This window comes from Carcharodon carcharias, chromosome 3, assembly GCF_017639515.1.
Source record: "Carcharodon carcharias isolate sCarCar2 chromosome 3, sCarCar2.pri, whole genome shotgun sequence".
NCBI lineage: Eukaryota > Metazoa > Chordata > Chondrichthyes > Lamniformes > Lamnidae > Carcharodon > Carcharodon carcharias.
In genome coordinates, this window is record NC_054469.1 from 214429255 (window position 1) to 214447335 (window position 18081).

Sequence of the window (18081 nt, forward strand, 5' to 3'; positions counted from 1 at the left end):
TTATTTACAATAGTGAACATTATGTACAAGTGATTAACATCCAGGCTGTGCAGCTACACCTTCCTAACCCTGCTGCTACATCTGGATGCTCCCTCAACATCCACAGCGGAGGTGGAAGCAGCCTGCTTACTGCAATGCCCTGTCTGTGATGACCTTAGCGGGCATCCGCTGGAGGGCCAAGACTTGGAGGGCCCCGGCTTGCTTTCGGGATCCTGCTGTGTGGCAGTGGCAGACTCCTCAGCCTGTGGAGCTGGAGTCACAGGCAGAGGGGATTTGGATGGGCTGGAAACTCCCGGAGTCATCCAGGTGGATGACCTGGGGTGTGCACCTGCTGATCCTCCTCCCTATGGTTGCCCAAGGGCACCTGGCTGACTCCTTGGGGAGAAGGGGAAGCTGGAGTGAGATCGAGCTGCCCTGCACCCCACTTGCATTGATACTGCTGGAGACCAACTACTGTGTCAGCGATGGAGTTCAGCCCACACAGCAGTGCAGGACAAATGCCCTGGACCAAGGTCTCCATGGCGGCCACCATCCTACCAATGTTGAAATCTGAGAAGTGCAGCCGAAATCCCTTCCTGATGTTCCCGAGCTTGCCTTTACAGCTCCAGCAACTGAGGTATGACCGGGTCCAGAAGTTCGTCATCTGACTCGGACTCAGCGGATTTCTGGCCTCCAGCAGTTCTCTGAGTGCTAAAACCTGGGAAGTCACTGCTGCTACCTGCTGTGGATCAGACAGTGCAATGTGCTCACCAGATTGTGATCCTGAGGCTACTCTAAAGCTAGGTCCCACTGGGGTGTGTGTCTCTGCGCTGGTGGAGGGTGTGGGTGAGTGCTGTGATGGGTCTTCAATGAGGATGCCTACGGATTCCTCTTCCGATGTGTCTTCCGGGCTTGATTGGAGGCCTGGGTCATGGACTCTGTCGGCTGTTTCCCAGATGTGCCTGCAAAAGCAAGGACAGAGAATTAGTGAATGGCAGTGGCCTGTGAAACAGGACACATCACTCACAGCATGGTTGTCTGATGGACGTTGCACTGTTGGATCCTCACTTGGTAGAGCAACGCTGACCTCACCCTCAGCACAGGATTGGTCTGGATCGTCGCCGGCCAGCTGGATGGCTCTGTTTTCAAAGTCCTTGAGGACCTTGATTTCAGGCATTCCTCCAACAGTCTGTGACCATTCCCTGTTGTTGTGTCCCAGCTTGCCCTGCATGAATACAAGACACCTGCCAGGCCAGATGATAAGTGTGCCTGGCATGTGTGAGTGGTGAGTAGTCCCATGGACGGGATGAGGACAATGATAATGATTGTGATAGAGTGAATGGTGATGTCCCTTGAACTGGTAGTGAGTGAGGGCCCTGTGGGTGTGTGATGGGTTTGTGAGTGTGTGAGTTGAGAGTGGTGAGAAGAGTGACTTACCCTGGCAGAACGGAAGAGTTCATTCATCCTCTTGCGGCACTGGGTGGCTGTCCTCTTTTGCAGGGCATTGGCGCAATGGGGCAAATGGCCTCCTTCTGTGACATAATTTTTTTTATAGTTCTTTGGACTCACTGAGATACTGCACCCCATCCAATCCCTATGTTTGCTCCTCCAAACCTCCCATTTTATATTTGCACCATTCTGCATCTCAATCTAGCCCTCTTCTCAACCTCCAATCTAGTTAAACTGGTAAACATCTGCAATTCATTCAGTTTAAATGGGTAATCCTCCCTTCTCCTTCCAAAGTTCATATTGAGGTTAACCACTAACCCACTCGTGTTCTTTCTCCAATTGTCGCCCCTCTCATTTCCACTCCACCCCAAAGCACCACTCCCAGAATCTCCCTTCTTCTCCACAAAACACCATTTCCAGCTTTTGCTCCGTGCATCTCTCTCCTTTGATTTCCATCTATTTCCCCCTTTTACTGCCACAAATTTCCCCATTTTTACATTGCCATCAATTTCTCCATTTACTTATCATTCATATCCCTATTTGTCTGTTTTATTGGCAACTATTTCCCTCTTCCCTCTTTCCATATTTTCCATATTAATTGTCAACCATTACTGCCTTCATTATCATTTCTACTATTCACTCTTGAATTGCTATATATGGAATACACCCCATTTTCCTGGATGAGTGCAGCTCTAACAACACTGAAGAAACATGGCACCATCCAGGACAAAGTAGCTCGCTTGATTGGCACCCCTTCCGCAAACATTCACTCCCTCCACCACTGACGCACAGTAGCAGCGGTGTACACCATCTACAAGATGCACTGCAGGAATTCACCAAAGCTCCTTAGGCAGCAGCTTCCAAGCCCATGACCACTTCCATCTGGAAGGACAAGGGCAGCAGATAGATGGGAACACCAACACCTGGAAGTTCCCCTCCAAGTCACTCACCATTCTGACTTGGAATATATCACCGTTCCTTCACTGTCACTGGGTCAAAATCCTGGACCTCTCTCCCAGACAGCGCCGAGTGCATCTACACCACATGGAATGCAGCAGTTTAAGAAGACAGCTCACCACCGCCTCCTCAAGGGCAGTTACGACTGGGCAATAAATAGTGGCCTTGCCAGCGATGCCCACATCCCATGAATGAATAAAAAGACTCTTCTTTGTTGCTATTCATTCCTTTCATTGCCTTTCTGCCCTCATTGTATTAGAAGACACAAAATAATTTTCCACACTCTGGGCAAAATCCTCTGCTCTGAAGTCCAAGTTCAGTAGTGGGCGCTGAAGGTGGGGGGGGGGAGGGGGAAGTGGGACAGCTGAACACACGCGATATATTGCACTGTTCAGCTCATTACTTATGCATCCAAGTGGAGCAGTGTCTACTGATCTTAAAGCCATGGGAGAAGTGAATGTCACCAGGTGCACACCACTTATATACAGCTGTAAAAGTGAGCATTGTATTTCCTGCTGGTGGGGAACTTAATTACTAAGAAGTGGCCTTTTAATGAGCATGCAAGACATGCTAATGCATGCAAAAGGGCTTCCCGACATTGTTCACCGGGACGCTCCACCCACCTTTACAGCCCCGAAAGCAAAATTCTCACAGCTCATCCCACAATCGGGAAACCGGTTGTTGGCCTCAGCCAAATGAAGTTCCCCGCCTGCCCTGCTTCCCACTGCTGGCGGGACCGGAAGGTTCTGCCCTCTGTGTAAGTTACGATTTTGGTTCCAATTTCTGCAATCACTGTTTATTATAAACAGAGCTGTCCCTCGGGTATGGCCAATCAGGGTGACCGCCCCGGGCCCTGTGTTTGAGGGGGTCCCGCACTTCGACATCACGGTGTCAAGTGTAATACCGCCCGTAGCACATAACAGCTGATCCGCTGTCTCTCACACACTAAGCTCAAAATGAGTGTTTACTCGTGGATATAAACAAACAAGCAAAGCAGCCACCCCCCCCTCTCTAAAACACGGTGCGGATTCAGCACCGTCCGTCACCCCTGGAGATGACAACACTGACCTTGGCAGCAGCGGTGAAGAGGGTTTTACCGCAACTCTCATTCGCCGCAGAGGGGCAAGGTGAACTGTTCCAAACCGGTCAACACCACGAAAGCCGGAAAATAGCGCGTTGCGTCCGACCTGTGGGGTAAGTCACTCACTTGCTGCGTTAATTTTTGATCGTGGGCGGTTTAAACCCTCTGCTTCTTATTTTACTTTTCTTCCAGTACGCATCGGCCACTAACGTTTGCTTAACGTTGAAAGATGGACAGTAATTTTTTTATTTTAAAAAAAGTCAAATTATTTAGCGCATCGCATTTATCGTTTTTTTAAAAAGAAGTTGAAAGACCGGAATTTTCCGCCCTAGCCCCACCCCCACCCCGGCGGGTTCGTCCAAGGTGGGGCCATCGAGCCATTCAAACCTCCATTCACATCGAGGGAACCAGAAGGTCCTGCCGGCATGACAGGCTGGGAAGTTCCGGCTTTTTCCTCCAGTTAGGCTGTTGGGGTGTGTTAGCAAAAATGTTATAAAACAGAATCCCACAGAGATCACGGATTTCTCTTAACCAAAGGAGAGCCAACAGTTATGTTCAGCCTTGGAAGCGAGTTGCAGTTTTACATGCGGCACAGTTACCCCAGTGAATAGTGCATTATGTCCTTGTAACTGAGCGTTCAATAGTTTGGACGCTGCTGGTGCTCCTTCTCACGCTCACGGTCAGGGGCCCAGCCATCAAAGGAAACTTGTCTAAAAATGTTACAGTGTGATTTGCACCCACCCTAGAGATGGCCCTGATTATAAGGATGCAATGGCAGCATTTGATGCCATCAGTGTCCATACTGCCAGAGGCAGAAGGTGCCATTTTCTATTAGCACTGTTTACACGGAAGATTTGACGATAATCTTATGCATTCAAAGTACGACATAAGGAAGATGCAGCACCATTTTCTGTTGCTAGTGTATATCATAAATATTGTTGCAAGTTACTTTATATGCAGATAAAGCAAGGAAAAATAAATCTGTTTGTGTTTCTTTGGATACATCGGCATCAAAGGCATCGGTTGCTCTTTAATGTTTTGTTCTATTGAACAGAATATTAGTCATTTCCTGATTCCACAATGAGGGATAAGTCATGCTGAGCTAAGAAGAATGAAAGGCTTGCAAGTTTCACATTGAAAATTTCAGTGTTATAGAAGAGAAGATCCATGACAAAGTTTGCGTTTTAGACGGGAAGACATTTGACCATCTGTAATTTAGAAATCAAGGTATTTGATAAAGTTTCATTGTTAAACAGCAAAGCTATTGGACAAGTAGAAGTGAGGAAACTTAAAGTTTATCTGTGTATGCTATAATAGAAGGTACTGGATAAGGCTTGCACATAGATCTTAGAAAGGAATATAGTTGTTAATGTTTGTGGGTGCATTTTAAATAGGATGATACATGCCAGAGGTTATATATGTATTTCAAAAGAAAAGGTACTAGGCTAGGAGGTTAAGATATTTCATAGTATTCATATTTATCCTTTAGAAAGTAAGATACTTTACAAAGTTTGTGTCTCTATGTTAGAAGTACTTTAGAAGGGAAAGTCCTTGGCAATACTTCTTATACTCATTGAGAAAGAAAGTAAGGAGTATTGATGCATTTTACAAAGGAAACCAGCTGGCCATTTTGACCAGGTCTGTGTAATTTACTTGGCAAGGTTTATACATCTACATGTATTTCACAACTTTAGGGACAGGGGAAAGTTTATATGTGTACTTATTTGTATACATTAAAGGGTTTTTTATGTGCTTTGGAAAGAAAGCTATTCAACAAAGTTCTTATGCATACTCAAGAAGGCACAATAATTAATAAATAGTTTAGAGATTTCTGCACAAGGACTGTGTTTGTGTTTTAAATCAGAAGGTACTTAGCAAGGTTTGGAAATGTACTTTAGAATTGAAGGTGCTGACCTAGTGCTCTTTCATAGTATTTTTGAAGGGAAGACATTTGAGAATATTTGTGTACTTTGGAAGTGATGATGCTTGGTAAAGTTCATGGCCTGAATCTTATACTTGTCAAGCGGGCACGATCAGTGGGCCCGGAAGTGAAGGTGAAATCCGCTTCCGTCTGCGATCAGCCCCCGAACACAATTTCACGCTGGCTGGCCAATTAACGGCCGGCCAACATAAAACGCGGGCTGAGAAAGCCTCAGCGCTGCTGAAGGGATCTGGAAGAGAGTGGGCGCAGACAGGAGTGAGGGTGCAGGTGGGCGCTTCTAGCAAGCTCCCTGAAGGCAGAGAGTTGCTGCGGAGATGCCTCAGGGGCCGACAGACCCGGGCAGATTAAATGAGAGGAAACAAAATGCAGCAAACTGTGTCCATGCAGCACATTCAAGCACCAGGCAGCAGAACTCAAAAAACATCAGTCCCCAGGTATCTATTTTTCATTATATTTCACCCCGGACATTTCATCCCACCCTTGGATGAGGTTTCATTAAAAGTGGGCTGCCCACCTGTCCGTTTTACCCATGTGACAAGCACTAAATCGTATGGACAACACATAATCGGGATCAACTGCCTTTTTAATGGCCTTAAATGGCCCTTTAATTGTTGGTGGATGCAGCTCCGGTACACACGCGCACCCACCAACCTGAAGGTCCCCTCACCTGCGGGATTGTGTCAGGACGCTTGCCTGACAGCATCTTGCGCTATTTCACATCCGCTCGGGTCAGGCGCATGCCCATGTGTGGATCTTAGACAAGAAGGTGTTTGATGTGATTTATGAGTATATTATAGAAGGAAGGTACTTGGCAAGGATTGTTAGTATATGTTAGAAAAATGGCAAGTTCTGAAGCGTAAGTGCTTGAAAAGGCTTTCAAACGTACTGTAGGAAGGACTACTGTTGTGTGTGTGTGCTTTGGAAGGGATCATTCTTGAGCACTTTGAAGACATGAGTGTATATTTTAAAGAAGACAAAGTAATTATTTTCAACTGAAGGTCTATGATATGAGGATGATTTGGCTTAACTTTCTGCTGGTAATGTTCATATTACAAGGAGGCATCAATTTTTTATCATCCAAATATTAATGCACATAAGTTTAAATATAAATAAAACAGGTAAGGGTAAATGATTTTCTTTTGCTTTTTTCATAAAAATTAATCTAAGTCTAGCTAAAACTTGTCCATCTGTTTAAAAAACGCTGCTCACTTCCTGATTCCACAGTGGAAGGGTAGATTTGGCTGAATGAGTGTAAAATGAAAGGTAAGTACATACGAACATACATACGAAAAACCTTTGGACTACAGCAGTTTCAGCATTACTGAAGAGGTGTTACTCAACAAGGTTTGTACTTTATAATGGAGATTACGTAGAATCATAGGTCCCAATATTTAGGGGGTGGATACAGTGTGGAAGTTGAAAATGGCCAAAAATCCAGCAAGGCTGAAAGCAGCGATCCTGCCATAGGATCTCATTAACATGTTTTGGATCCATATGTGCAAAGCAAAATTGTCCTCATCTCCCTTAGGCTCGTTTACCAATTAAATTCCATGGCACAGAAACCAGCCATTTGGCTTAAAATGTCTATGCCAGTTTTTAAGCTTCACATGAGCCTCCTCCCACCCTTCTTCACCTAAACCTATCAGCAAAATCTTCTATTCTTCCTCCCTCATGTGTTTCTAGCGTTCCCTAAAATGCATTTGCTATTTGTCTTGGCCTCTCCATGTGGTAGCGAGTTTCCACATCCTAACCATTCTCTGGGTAAACAAGTTCCTCCTGAATCTTCAGTTAGATTTATTAGTGATGAGCTTTTACTTATGGCCCTTAGTTCCGGACACCCTTACAAGTGGAAACTTTTTTCTCTATGTCTACCCTATCAAACCTTTAAATCTGTATCCTCTGGTTATTTGTCAATGGAAACAGTTTCTCCCTTTTTGCTCCATCAATACCCCTCATAACTTTAAACACCTCAATAGATAGCTCTTAATTAATTAATTAATCCCAGCTTCTCGAGTCTCCACATAATTGCTTCCATCATTCGGCTAAATATCCTTTCCATCCTCTCCAAGATTTGTACCTAGACTTCAGAAGGGAAGATAATTGTGCAAAGATTTTTGTTTATTCATTTATAAGATGTGGGCATTGCTGACTAGGCCAGCATTTATTGCCCATCCCTAATCACCCTTGAGAAGGAAGTGGTGAGCTGCCTTCTTGAAGCACTGCGGTCCCTGTGGTGTAGGTGCACCCACAGTGTTGTTAGGGAGGGAGTTCCAGGATTTTCACCCAGTGACAGTGAAGGAACGGCGACATATTTCCAAGTCAAGATGGCCAGTGGCTTGGAGGGGAACTTCCAGGTAGTGGTGTTTCCATGTGTCAGCTGCCCTTATCCTTCTAGACGGTAGAGGTTGTAGGTTTGGAAGATGCTGCCTAAGGGGGCTTGGTGAGGTCCTGCAGTGCATCTTGTAGATGGTACACGCTGCTGCCACTGTGTGTCGGTGGTGGAGGGAGTGAATGTTTGTGGATGAGGTGCCAATCAAGCGGGCTGCTCTGTCCTGGACGGTGTCACGCGTCTTGAGTGTTGTTGGAGCTGCACTCATCCAGGCAAGTGGGGAGTTTCCATCACACTCCTAACTTGTACCTTGTAGATGGTGGACAGGCGTTGGGGACTCAGGAGGTGAGTTACTCGCTCCAGAATTTCCAACCTCTGACCTGCGCTTGTAGCCACAGTATTTATATAGCTAGTCCAGTTCAGTTTCTGGGCAATGGTAACCTCCAGGATGTTGATAGTGGGGGATTCAGCGATGGTAATGCCAGTGAATGTCAAAGGGCGATGGTTAGATTCTCTCTTGGTAGTTCCTTAGAAAGAAAGGAAATGAAAATATTTTTTGTGCGTTAGAAGGGAATATTTTTGACAGGTTTTCAGAATGTAGTTTTGAAGGAAGTATGCTTAAAATGGTTCAAAAGTGCACTTTAGTAGAGAATATACTCAATAAGTTTTGCACAGGGGGATGGGGTGAGCGAAGTTGACTTGGATTCGGATATGGGCACCAGAGTTTTAGATGAGCTCAAGTTTGAAGGTTGGATGTTAGGAACCACGGCCAGTCCAGCCTTGGAATAGTCGAGCCTGTAGGTACAAAAGCATGATTGACGTTTCAGCAGCAGATGGGTTGAGGGAATGACAGAAATATTGGTGAAATTGAGCTTGCAGTCTTCGTGATGGCATCAGAAAGTGAACTGAGGATCAAATAGAATGCTAAGATTGTGCCTGAGAGAATGGCTTATCAGGGTCATAGGATCCAGGGCAAGGGAATGGAGTTGTGATGGAAGCCAAGAACAATGGCTTCAGCCTTCCCAATAGTTAATTGGAGGAAATTCAGCTTGTCCAGGACTGAATGTCCGAAAGGCAGGCTAACAATACCAAGTCAGCGGAGATGTCGAGAGAGGTGGTGGTGAGGGAAAGCTGAGTATCATTCAGATGATGTTCCCAAGGGGCAGCTTATTGATAGGAAGTAAGGACGTTGTAATGTAACTTCAAGGGGGCATACCTAAAATTGCTGTCCATTGCTATCCATATCAAGACAGGGTGTGAGGCATAACCCCATGTATTCTGTAGACAGAACAGATAAGCAGATCTTCTATATAGCCACCCAGTTACCATACTATATGTATAGTCTTATCTTCAAATAAAGAACGCACATTATTGCTCTACCAATCCTTGTTGTAAGATTGGTACGTTTGTGCTAAACAGAAGAACACAATAAGTGGGGGCTAAGGATAGTCTTGGGGGTCCTCAGAACTATTGATGTAGAGCTTGCAAGAAGAGCGATTGCAGGAGATTCTCTGCTTAGGACTGGATAACGGAGTGCCACCAGGTGAGGGCAGTTCAACTCAGCAAGACAACAGAGAAGAGCCATTGGAGGAGTTTGGAGAGGTTGTCCATGCCAGCAGTTACTGAGAAGCTGAGAAAGACGAGGAAGGAAAATGCACAGTCAGTTTCCTTTGTTGAGTTTATACTGGTTATAGAACTCCAGTGATATTCCTAGAGGGATAATCCTTAGGCGCTAGAAATTCCACTTGAAACAGACGGGAGCTCATAAGCACCTGCAAATCAGGGTCGCAGAACATCACAGGTGTGATTTCTTCACCTTACCCCTTGACATTGATAATTTGTTATTGGTTGCAGCTCTGGCCCACAAACCATGGGCAGTAGAAGTTTTAAGATGGCCACTTCAAATGCTATTGAAAGGGATCTGCAGTTTCTTCCCTTCTAAACCATTCTTGCAACCCTTGTCAAGTTAATATCATTCAAAAATATGCAAACAAACATTGTGAAGTCTCTTCCCTTGAAAGTATACACTCAAAAACTGTCAAATTGTTTTGTACTGTTGCAGAAGGGAAGGCAATCAGCAAGAAATTGTATTTGCTAAGGTTTGTATTTGACAAGGTTTGTTAGTACACTTCAGAAGAGGAGATACTTTGCATGGAATTTCTGTGTACTTTATAAGGGAAGGTACTTAGAAACAAAGGACTTAGAAGCAGGGGTAGGCCATTTGACCCTTCGAATCTGCTCCACCATTCAACAGGATCATGGCTGATCTGGTTATGGTTTCAGCTCCACTTTTCTGTCTGCCCCCATAACCCTTGACTCCCTTGTCTAGCAAAAATCTATCTAAATCAGCTTTGAACAAATTTAAAGACCCAGACTCCACTACCTTCTAGCGAAGGGAATTCCACATTCTAATGACCCTCTCAGAGGAAAAATTTCTCCTCATCTATATCTCAAAGGGGAAGCCTCATACTCTTAATCTAGGCTCCTGAGTTCTAGTTTCCCCACAAGAGGAAACAGCCTCCAGCGATCTACCCTATCCAGTGCCCTCAAAATCTTATATGTTTCAGTATGATCACCTTTCATTCTTCCAAACTCCAATGTGTACAGACCTAACCTGTTCAGCCTTTTTTCATAAGATAAGCCCTTCATCCCAGGAATGAGATGAGTGGACCTTCTCTAAACTGTTTCTAACACAATTATATCCTTTTTCAAATAAGGAGACCAATACAGTGCACAATATACCAGGGCCTGAATTTTTCAGGCGGCGGGCGGGCTTGGTGGGAGTGGGCGGGGGTAGTCACAGAGCTGATCGCGGGTGGCGATCAGCTCCGCACTGCCATTTTACATGGGCTGGCCAATTAAGCTCAGCGCTACCTGTGCGGGCGGGGGGAGGAGGGAGAGTCGGGGCCAGTGATCTTTCACGCATGCGTGCAAAAGAGCGCAGCAATCTCCCTGAGGCACGGAGCTGCCTCAGGGAGATTGAATTGCTATAAAGATCATTAAATACATGGATTAAAAATGTGTTTAAACATGTCCCCTCATGCGACTGTGTCACATGAGATGGGGCATATTTTTATAGTTAGGAAAAGTTTTTCATTTTATTAATAAAGGCTTGAGGAAACCCTCATCCCGCTCGTGGATAAGGTTTCCTAAAAAAACGTGAAGGCCGTTTGGCCTTTTTGCCTGCCCACCAACATCGTGAGACAGCGCGATGACATCGGGACACATGCCCGACGTCATCGCCCATCAGTTTACGTGTCAGCAAGTCAGGCCTGCCCCCGCACACTGACTGGAAAATCCTGCCCCAGATGTGGTCTCACCAAGGCCCTGTACAGCTGCAATAAAACTTGCCTACTTTTATATTCCATTCCTCTTGCAATAAATGACATTGCATTTGCCTTCCTAATCACTTGCTGATTAACCTTACTTGACAAGGTTTGTACATCATCATTAGAATGCAAGATATTAACCAATGATTTCCAAAAGTTTCGGTGAGTTCTTTAGAAGGGAAGATACTTAACAATGTTTTCCATAGATTTTATAAGGGAAGGTACTTAAGAACGTTTGTGCCATGTTTAGAAGCTATATTCGATTTTAATAACCATTATAAAAATGTTTCGCAAAGAAGTTAAGAGATTTATTTTCTGTTCTCATCCAGGAATGGTTACACAAGGCTGTGTCTAAAGAGTCCAACTATGTCGACTGCAGAACCTGAGTTGTTTACTGACTACTATGATTATAATGAAACTGATCATGACCTTGTTTACTTGTGTGAGAATCATGAGACCAACTTATTTGGAGCCAAGTTTACGCCAGTCTGGTACAGCATATCCTTCATTCTTAGCCTGGTTGGGAATGCTCTGGTTCTGTGGGTCCTGGTGAGATATGAGAAGCTGAGCTGTGTAACAGACATCTTTATCCTGAATCTCGTCGCCTCTGATTTGCTTTTTGCCTTCTCTCTCCCGTTCTGGGCTGTGGATCATACATCTGGATGGATCTTTGGCAAGGCCATGTGCAAAATAATGAGTGCAATTTTTTTCATTGCCTACTACAGTGGGATCATGCTGTTGACATTGATGACTGTCGACCGATACTTCACAGTAGTCCATCCTGTGTTTTCTTTCAGAATCAGAAAGATCTCTCATGCTGTAACAGCTAGCTTAGTTGTTTGGGGAGTTAGCATCTCAGTTACAATCCCTGAGATGATCTTCTCTGATATTGAAGTTAACTGGGAAGAAAGCTTCTCCTGTGTAAGTAGGTACCCACCCGAGAGTGCGCATATATGGTCACTGTTAGGGTATTATCAGCAAAATCTCTTATTCTTCTTATTCCCCTTTGCTGTTATTGTGTTCTGTTACTGTAGAATTCTCAACACGGTCATTAGGTGTAAAGCGAGGAAGAAACACAAAACAGTGAAAGTTATCTTGTGTATTGTGGTGGTGTTCTTTCTGTGTTGGGCGCCTTACAATGTAGTCATCTTCCTGTTCTCTTTGGTCGAACTCCAAGTCCCAGAGTTCTTAACCTGTGAGATGAATAACCATCTGACCTACGCGTTTTACATTTCCCGGAGCATCGCTTACTGCCACTGCTGTCTCAACCCCTTCTTTTATGCTTTTGCGGGTACAAGGTTCAGGAAACATTTAACCAAGATAGCGAGTAAACATTTTCCTTACAAAGGGATCTATAAGCAACCCAAATACAGACACAGAAGTCATCATCTGAGTAGTTCAAATGAGTATTCCAATGCTTCTACATTTTGCACAAGTTATCTTTAATTTGTTCATAAGCCATTGCAAAATAGAACCAGTCATTTATAGAGTGAGATTCAATTCAGCCATTTACACCATGAGATTAATCCAATCAATTCATTTTGTGTGAGATAGATTGAATAGAAACATTTAGTGTGGGAGAGATCCAATCCCATCATTTATTTTGAGATGAACCCAATCCAAGCATCTACAATGTGCAATAACAACAAGAGCAACTTGCATTTTCATAGCACAATTAACAGCAACAGCATGTATTTATATAGCACCTTTAATGTCCCAAGGTCTTTCTCAAATGCATTTTTAATCAAAATTTGGCACAAACCACAAAAGCAATTATTAGGATAGGTGACAAAAAGCTTTGTCAAAGAGGTAGGTTTTAAGGAAGAGACAGAGGTAAAAAACATAGCGATATAGAAAGGAAATTCCAGAGTTAAGGACTAGGCAACTGAAAACACCGCCACTAATGACAGAGTGAAGAAAATGAAGAAAATAGTTTCAGTCCAGCCATTTACAGTGAGATGAATCCAATTAAACACTTAAGACAGTGATAATCACTCATGTTAGCCATTTACAATTCAAGATATATCCATTCAAACCCTTTACAGTGTGAGGTACACCCAAATGAGCATTTTACAGTGTGAGATAATCCAACGGTTGCATATTTAGGACAGCCATAAATATCTTATTGTGTTCAGGATCAACGTGTTTTCAGGAGTTACCTACACTTACATGGACTGCAGCCATTCAAGAAGGCATCTCACCGACACTTCCTAAAGGGCAAAGACCAAATGTACAATATTGCTGAGCTGTCTTTATCCAGCAACTTAGTTACTCCCTCAGAAAATTCAACTAGGTTGGTGAGTCATGACTTTCTTTTCTAGAAGCCACGTTCTGAGTCTTTGATAACACCTAGTCTGACTGAGATACTGGGCATCTCGGATAATCCCTTCGAACAATTTCCCAATAACTGAGGTTAAGTTAATGGGCCTATGGTTCCCCGGTTCTTACTTGTTGCCCTTTATAAATATAGGTACTACATTAGCCTTCCCACCAATCCATCTACAATAGCACAATCAAGGGATCCAACAATACCATGCTCTTGTAATGTGAACTGGATTTTTGTGTAGTTTGCATGTGTGAATGTAAGCAAATGCTTGGCTATATGAGTTGATATAAATCGTTAAGCCTCATTATTTCACAGCAAGTAAATAAACAGAGCTGCAACTATTTCAATAAAAACCACTTGTCTTCATGTAACAATAGACACCTTATGCTCTCCTATGTCTTACTGCATTTAAACAGCCTAATTCCTTGCATTCTGTCATTTAACCTGGCAGAATGCTCTGCAGTCTACTGTCTTTCACATCCCATAGTCTGAGTTAGGATTGGAACTATCCCATCCCACTCAACCGCAGAATCCACCCTACCTTCACAAACATCCCTGCTGAATTCAGATAGAGTTGTCACAGTAGAAATAGGTACAAAAAATCACTAGAATGTTGAACTATCTTTTATTGTCTATAGCACACTGAATCAATTGTCCCTTTTGAATTTTAATCCTTAATTGCAAACCTTGCTGTCCCACCAATTTAGTAACTTGAAAGCTAAGTTTATTTCAGAAGAACTATTTGAACACATACTACAGGATGAAGGATGTCAGAATGATTTAAACCCCAATCTAGAGACTTGAGAAGGTAATTTTGGGTGATATTTCAGTGTTGTACTGGAGTAGTGCTCCACTGTTATCTTATTAAAGCACACTTTATCTCATTAAACTGTAGATTAACTTTTTCTTGACACTTCATCTACATTTATTTCATTTGGCAATATTTCTTTAACACTATGATATTTCATTAACCATTCATAACTGTTCACAATCTCACTAACTGTATATTTTCTCATTAACCTTGAGTATGTATGTTAACAGTTATCCTTACAACATTAACTTGTTATTTAATTAATTGTACATTATCTCAAGTTATATGTTATTTGATTGAGCCATTTATTATCTTATTAATTGCATTACTTCATTATGTTGCACATTGTCTCATTAAAATTCACATTTGCTTATGAACTAAATGTTGCCTTATTCAACAGCACTTGACACCATTAACTTATAATTAAGTTAAGTAGGTATCATTTCATCAAACTGAACATTATCTCATCAGTTGTATGTTTTCTCATTAATTATACTTCATCGAACTGCCCCTTGTTTCATTCATCTACACATCATAGCATTACATCTTAGTTACCTCATTACTTTTACATTATCTCATCTTCAACAACAATAATCAGCTTTCATTTAAATAGAACCATAGCATAAGAAAATGCCCAGAAGGCACTTCACAGGGGTGTAATGAGTCAAAGATTGGCACCAAACTAATGAAGATGACATCAGGACAGGTGACCGAAGTTTGGCCAAGGAGGCTGGTAATAAAGAGTGTTTTAATGGAGGAGAGGGAAGTGCAGAGATGGAAAGGTTAAGGGAAGAGATTCCAGAGCTTAGGGCCAAAGTCAACTGAAGACTTGTCTGCCAACTGTGGGGCAAAGGGTGTGCTGGATGCACAAGAGTCCAGATTTGGAGGAATGTTACAGAACTAGAGAGGTCATGCAGGTATTTGAACATGAAGTGGAGAATTTTTAAATTGAGTCATTGGTGGACCAGGAGTCATGTAGTACAATGAGCACAGGGGTAATTGGTGAGTGTGCCTTGGTGCAGGTTAGAATACGAGCAGCAGAGCTCAATTTTATGGATGCTGCAATATGGGAAGACAGTCAAGGAGAGCATTGCAATAGTCTAGCAGATAGGAAGAGGCAGAGACAGATGATGTTATAGAAGTGGAAGTGGGCAGTTTGCTTGTGATAGAGAAACTATAAGGTTGGAAGCACAACTCAGGGTCAAATAGGATATTGAGGGAAACACTTTGCTTAAGGCTGAGCAGTAACCAAGGAGGGGTATGGAATAGATGGTGAGGGAATGGAGTTTGTGGTCGGTGCCGACGACAGTGGCTTCAATCTTCGCAATGTCTAATTGGAGGAAATTATGACACCTCCAAGGTATGACACCTCTGTGACAACACAGAGGCAGAGGAGGGGTTGAGAGAGGTGATAGTCAGGTAAATCTGTGTGTCACTAGTGTATATGTGGAATCTAATGTCATGTCTTCAGATCATGCCATTCTCATGTGGAAGAGAAATAGGACAGAGCCAGTGAGAGCTTCTTGGGGAACAACAGATATATTGATGTGAGAACAGAAAGAGAAGCCATTGAAGATGATGTTCTGGCTATGACTGGATAGATAAGAGTGCAACTAGGTGAACATAGCTCTACTCAGTTGTACAATGAAAGAGAGGTATTGAAGGAGGATGGTGTGTCAAAGGCTGAAGAGAAGTGAAAAGGAATAGTAATGGTAATGAGCCATGATCCACAAAGGCATCTCTCTCCATTAGAGAAAAGCAATTGTTATATATAGCTTGAGGAGCACTACTCCACAAGCCTGGGGTAAGACAAGGAGGCAGGGTTCATGAGCTACCACTGCTGGTACACTAATTGAACCCATGCCATTGGCATCATTCTGCATCACTATCTAGCCATCTAGCTAACTGAGCTAACCGACCACCACCACCAACCAACCCCCACCCCATCCCAAGAGGGATAGTGCACCCCTATTACAGGCGCAGAAGATGGCATTTGGTTCTTTGACTGAGGCCACTCCTGTGCAGTGGCAAGCACAAATGTTTGTTGAGTGAGGTTCAAACATGGAGTTGCAGAAAAGTTGGACACGTATTAGGGATGCAATGATATGTTCAGGGACTTTGAGAGACTGTACAGACGTGTCTTTGTTAAGGCAGTGGGGCAGCAACAGGTGGCAGCAGAGAATCTTTCTTTGACCCCATTGCATTTTATCGACTTGGGGCATCTCTCGCCCCCACCTGAAGAGCCTCTTGCCAGAAACAGTTCTGGGCCAGCTCTGTCCACGGCGCAGCATCTCTCCAAAGTGCTCTAAAATTTTTCATGGGAAAATTTGGAAGGATTGGAAGACAGAAGGGACTGACTCTGGCTAACGTTTCACAGATCCCCTGTGGAAAGTATTGGTCCAAAAATAAGTCAGGCCAATGGTCACTTTCATAGCAGGAGATAGAGCTGTTCTAGCTGTGTGGGGGAAGGGTATAATTGTCCAAGACTACTTGTGTCTCTCCTGGCTGGCGCTCCCATCTTTCACCACAAACCCAACCCTCCACCCCCCCTCCCCCAGCCACCCACCTCCACCCTTCTCCTAACAGAAGAGGAGCAAGACTTAAGGTCTTTGCAAAGAACATTGCATCGATGTGCACTAGGAGTCTTGGGCAATTGCACCCTTCTCTCATGGCGCTTCTCTGAGAGGATGCCTAAGGACACATTGTAAGGAAGAATTTATATCATTTAGAGAATGAAAGGTGATCTAACTGAAATATATAAATTTTTTCAGGGCTTTACAGGGTATTCTAAGAAATGTTACCACTGACCGGGGATCTAGGACACGGGGGTCAGCCATTTGAGACTAGGATGCAGAGAAATTTCTTCACTCAAAGGATTGAGAATCTTTGGAACATTCTACTTCAGAGAGCTTCAGTCATTGAGTATATTCAAGACAATAATATTTTTGGCTGCTAAGGGAATTAAGGGACATGGGGATAGTGCAGGAAGTTCGAGCTGAGTTAGAAGATCAGCTGTGACCTTATTGAATCACAGAGCAGACTTGAAAGACCAAATGGCCACCAATATTCATCTGCTTTGTTACTGACCTTCCCTCGATCATAAGGTCAGAAGTGGGGCCCTGAGTTGATATTCCATTTGCATTTCCACAGTGTTCAGTTCCATTCGCATTTCCCCAGATAATAAAATAATTTATATTGTGAATGCAGCAAGACCTGGAAAACATCCGGATTTGGACTGTTAACCAGTAAGTAACATTTATGCCACACAGGTGCCAGCAATGACCACTTTCAACAAAAGAGAGTCTAATCACCTCTCCTGAACATTCTCTGAAGAATGCTTAACAGTTCTGTAGAAGTCATACGGACTCGAAACATTAACTCCGTCTCTCTCTCCACAGATGCTGCTAAACCTGCCGAGTTTTCCCAGTATTCTGTTTTTATTTCAGATTTTCAGCATCCACAGTATTTTGCTTTTATTGTCACCTTAACATTCAATGGCATTACCATCACTGAAATCCCCTTCATCAGTAGCCTTTGCATGATCATTGGCCAGAAACTCCACTGGATCAGCCACACAAATGTTGTGGCTATTAGAGCACGTCAGAAGCTGGGTGTTGTGCTATAAGTGGCTCACCTCCTGATCATCCAATTTCTCTGCACCACAAGTAAGGAGTGTAATGGAATGCCCCACTTATCTGGATGGGTGAAGCTCCAACAACACTCAAGAAGTTTGATGCCTTCTATGATAAAGCAGACCAGCCGCCCATCTATGTTCTTAAATGCCCACTCCCTCCACCACTAGCACACTGTGGCTGCAGCATGTACAACCTATGGGATTAACCTCCCAAGTCCTTGAACACTACCACCTAGAAAGAAAA

General features: G+C 43.5%; 1 protein-coding gene across 1 annotated transcript; it reads left to right on the plus strand.

Annotated features, from left to right (window-relative positions):
* Positions 1 to 4428: 4428 nt before the first annotated feature.
* On the plus strand, positions 4429 to 14580 carry LOC121275634 (chemokine XC receptor 1-like). Its single transcript, XM_041183131.1, has 2 exons — positions 4429 to 4693; positions 11396 to 14580. Exon 2 carries the CDS (start codon positions 11433 to 11435, stop codon positions 12510 to 12512), a length of 1080 nt encoding a protein of 359 aa, XP_041039065.1. The 5' UTR covers positions 4429 to 4693; positions 11396 to 11432; the 3' UTR covers positions 12513 to 14580.
* Positions 14581 to 18081: the final 3501 nt, after the last annotated feature.